The sequence below is a fragment of the Monopterus albus genome, unplaced genomic scaffold (assembly GCF_001952655.1).
Source record: "Monopterus albus unplaced genomic scaffold, M_albus_1.0 scaffold574.1, whole genome shotgun sequence".
Taxonomy (NCBI): domain Eukaryota; kingdom Metazoa; phylum Chordata; class Actinopteri; order Synbranchiformes; family Synbranchidae; genus Monopterus; species Monopterus albus.
In genome coordinates this window covers 51285-55533 of record NW_018128454.1, presented here as the reverse complement: position 1 = coordinate 55533, position 4249 = coordinate 51285, and the positions used below count along the sequence as shown (strand labels likewise).

The 4249-nt window shown below is 48.4% G+C and overlaps 1 protein-coding gene across 1 annotated transcript in view; it reads left to right on the top strand.

Moving 5' to 3' along the window:
• The first annotated feature begins 1451 nt into the window (after nt 1-1451).
• The window catches only part of LOC109953196 (nociceptin receptor-like), a 10710-nt gene continuing 7912 nt past the window's right edge, over nt 1452-4249 (top strand). Inside the window, exons 1-3 of the mRNA XM_020588620.1 lie at nt 1452-1584; nt 1863-2177; nt 2632-2876. Of these exons, the coding sequence (XP_020444276.1) occupies nt 1452-1584; nt 1863-2177; nt 2632-2876 (693 nt within the window). The remainder of the gene's footprint in view (nt 1585-1862; nt 2178-2631; nt 2877-4249) is intronic.

Genomic DNA, 4249 nt, shown 5'->3' with positions numbered 1-4249 from the left:
AATGTATAGTTCGACATGTGTTGCACAGCTCTGCATGTTGCAGGGGCATGCAGATGGCCACGTAGCGCTCCAGGGTCATTGCTGTCAGAGTAACTGGTGTAACTACAACATACAGAAATACCAGAACAAACATAATGACACATAAACACACATGCATAGTGATATTAAAATGGGTGAAAATGAGAAGGATATCAGACATGAATAGTAACAAGCTATCTGACAGTAATGTAACAGCAAATAAGATGTAGCGTGGAGTTGTATAGAAGCATTCCTTTTTAAAAAAGGTCATAATGAGTAAAAGGTTGATGCAGAGAAAAATCACTATCAGGATCTGCACAATAACAAACCTGACCCTTCCCTGCAAGAAATCAGTGGCAGCCAAAGAACTGTTAGTAGCCATATATATTGATATCTGTTTTTTAAGCAGACAAATGTGCCAGAAATCATTATATAATGTATGTCAGTAGAAAATGAGATTCTTTTGGCTAAATGGTAAAAGTTTGTCTGAAGTGCTGAGATGGTGGTTTAAATACAGCAGTTTCCCAAAGCCTCCATCCTGTTCCAGAGATAAATGTCTTACTGTACACTGAACTCTGTGCAGCTGAGAGAGGGCTGCGGAGATCCCAAAGGGTTCAGCATCCAAGAACAACAGCAAATAAAAGTGCTCACCACAGTGATGTCATTGCCACTTGGCTCATCCCCATGACTGGCTGATGTCACTGACACACATTGTGTGTCAGTGACCCAAACAGCAGCGTCTTCAGCTGAGCTCTGTGCCTTCTGAGAGAGGGCTGTATATAATGACTATAACAGCAGTGTACTAGATGAACACCAACTACACAGAGCAGCAGCAGCTTGAGTCTCCCATTAGTATTTGCATAGGATGTGTCACCTGCATTTTGGCAGCACTTGGAGCCAAACACACAATCTCTGTGGAAGTGAATAAAAATGAAGTCTAAAGTTACACTTCTGGTCTTAGACGTGTAAATGAGATGGCATGTATGCAGCTTACTGACCATAAAAGGCATCAGATTTGCTGCAACACACTGTATAAAAAGTTAGTTTCTTTAACATTTAACTCTGCTTTTTAACCAATTACATTTGTTTTACAGATATTTCAGAAAAAGAACACCTAGTCTAAAAATAAAGTTATGTAAGAATAATATAGTATAAAACGTGAATACAAAAATAGGTTAATAGATGATGATCAATTTCAAATATTGTACATAATATTTCACATAGTGGAGTTGGATATCCCCTCCCTGGAACCGACACCTTAACATGTTGGAGGGGTTTCAGTGCCTGAATGATCCTGGGAGCTATGTTGTCAGGGGCTATATGTCCCTGGTAGGGTCTCATGGCAAAAGGTCCTGGGTGACAGACCAGACAAAGGGCGGTTCTTAGACCACCTATGACAAACAAATCAAGGGCTTATGTTTACACTGCCCGGTATGGGTTCACTGAGGCCCCACCCTGGAGCCAGGCCTGGGGGAGGGGCTCGTGTGAGAGCACCTGGTGGCCAGGCCTATACCCACGGGGCCTGGTTGGGCTCAGCCCAAAACCACAACATGGAGCCACTCTTCGGTGGGCCCACCGCCTGCTGGAGAGGCCCTAGGGGGGCGGTGCGTTGTGTTTGGAGCAGTGGCCGGCGCCGAGTGCCTGGCTGACTCAATCTTCAGACACCAACTTTGGTTCTTGTGACTTGGAATGTCACCTCACTGGCGGGGAAGGAGGCTGAGCTGGTACAGGAGGTTGAGAGATACCATCTAGATATAGCCGGGCTCACTTCCACTCACAGCTTGGGTTCTGGAACCATTCTTCTCGACAAAGGGTGGACCCTCCTCTCTTCTGGCGTTGTTCAGGGGGAGAGGCGACAGGCTTGCTTATAACCCCTAGGCTTAGTCGTCAGGTGTTGGAGTCCACCCCGGTGGATGAGAGGGTCGTTTCCCTGTGCCTTCGGGCCAGTAAACGGTCTCTCACTGTCATTTGTGCTTACGCACCTAAGGGCAGTGCAGAGTACCCTGCCTTTTTAGGGTCCCTGGGGGGCGTGTTGGATAGTGCTCCCACAGGGGACTCTGTCATTCTACTGGGGGACTTTAATGCCCACGTGGGCAATGACAGTGATACCTGGAGGGGCATGATTGGGAGGAACGGCCTCCCTGCTCTGAACCCGAGTGGTGAGTTGTTATTGGATTTCTGTGCTAGTCATGGTTTATCCATAACAAACACCATGTTCAAACATAGGGGGCCAGGCCTGGGGGAGGGGCTGGGGTGAGAGCACCTGGGGGCCAGGCCTATACCCACGGGGCCTGGTTGGGCTCAGCCCAAAACCACAACATGGAGCCACTCTTCGGTGGGCCCACCGCCTGCTGGAGAGGCCCTAGGGGGGCGGTGCGTTGTGTTTTGAGCAGTGGCCGGCGCCGAGTGCCTGGCTGACTCAAACCTCAGACACCAACTTTGGTTCTTGTGACTTGGAATGTCACCTCACTGGCGGGGAAGGAGGCTGAGCTGGTACAGGAGGTTGAGAGATACCATCTAGATATAGCCGGGCTCACTTCCACTCACAGCTTGGGTTCTGGAACCATTCTTCTCGACAAAGGGTGGACCCTCCTCTCTTCTGGCGTTGTTCAGGGGGAGAGGCGACAGGCTTGCTTATAACCCCTAGGCTTAGTCGTCAGGTGTTGGAGTCCACCCCGGTGGATGAGAGGGTCGTTTCCCTGTGCCTTCGGGCCAGTAAACGGTCTCTCACTGTCATTTGTGCTTACGCACCTAAGGGCAGTGCAGAGTACCCTGCCTTTTTAGGGTCCCTGGGGGGCGTGTTGGATAGTGCTCCCACAGGGGACTCTGTCATTCTACTGGGGGACTTTAATGCCCACGTGGGCAATGACAGTGATACCTGGAGGGGCATGATTGGGAGGAACGGCCTCCCTGCTCTGAACCCGAGTGGTGAGTTGTTATTGGATTTCTGTGCTAGTCATGGTTTATCCATAACAAACACCATGTTCAAACATAGGGGTGTCCATCAGTGCGCATGGCACAAGGACACCCTAGGTCGGAGGTCGATGATCTACTTTGTAGTCATTTCCTCTGATCTTTGGCCATATGTTTTGGGAACTCGGGTGAAGAGAGGGGCTGAGCTGTCAACTGATCACCACCTAGTGAGTTGGATTCGATGGTGGGAGAAAAAGCTGGATAGACCTGGCAGGCTAAACTGTATAGTGAGAGTCTGCTGGGAAAGTCTGGCAGAAGTTCCGGTCAGAGAGGTCTTCAACTCCCACCTACGACAAAGTTTCAAACAGGTGCCAAGGAAGACTGGGGACATTGAGTCCAAATGGACTATGTTCCTCATCTCCATTGTCGGGGCGGCTGCTGAGAGCTGTGGCCGTAAAGTCTCCAGGGCCTGTCACGGCAGCAATCCCTGAACATGGCGGTGGTCACCGCAGGTAAGGGATGCCATCGAGCTGAAGAAGGAGCTCTATCGGGCCTGGTTGGCTCATGGGACTCCTGAAGCAGCTGGCAGGTACCAACAGGCCATGCGGGACGCAGCCCTGGCAGTTGCCAAAAACTCGGGCCTGGGAAGAGTTCAGTGAAGCCATGGAGGAAGACTTTCAGTTGGCTTCAGAGAGATTCTGGGGAAATGTCTGGTGGCTCAGGAGGGGGAAGCTGTGTTCTGTCAACACTGTTTACCCTCACTAGGGTGTTGGAGGGTTCATGGGAGTTTGTCCAATGTGAAGTACCAAACTTCTTTCTTGAGTCCAGATAGTGGAAAGAATTTCAGTCACACACACCAAATATCAATGTGCACTATTACCTTTATTTGCAGATGCATCTGGAGATCATAGCCAGCAGCAGAGCAAAATGATCTGAAGTGAAACTACCACAACGGTGTAATATATACTATTCTTCCCTCCTCCTTACACATTCCTACTCATGCTGATCATACAGCTGAAACCAATTGATGTTAGCCAAAAATTCTTTCTCATAATACACAGCTGTACCTCCCTGAAACCAAAGTTACATTCTTGTGATAAATCAGGCACGCACACAACGATTTAATAAGCATACTGTGAGATTGTGAAGATTATATTATTAAAACTTATCCTTTTAAGTGCATTTAATTTACTTTCCCTTTGATTACTCCCTCTAAGCAGAGCAGTGCTAGGCACAACTCCCCAGAAGTGCATTTAATAATGAAGTGAATTCATACACACACTTCAACCATGTGAAGGTTATACTTTTATCTCATAAT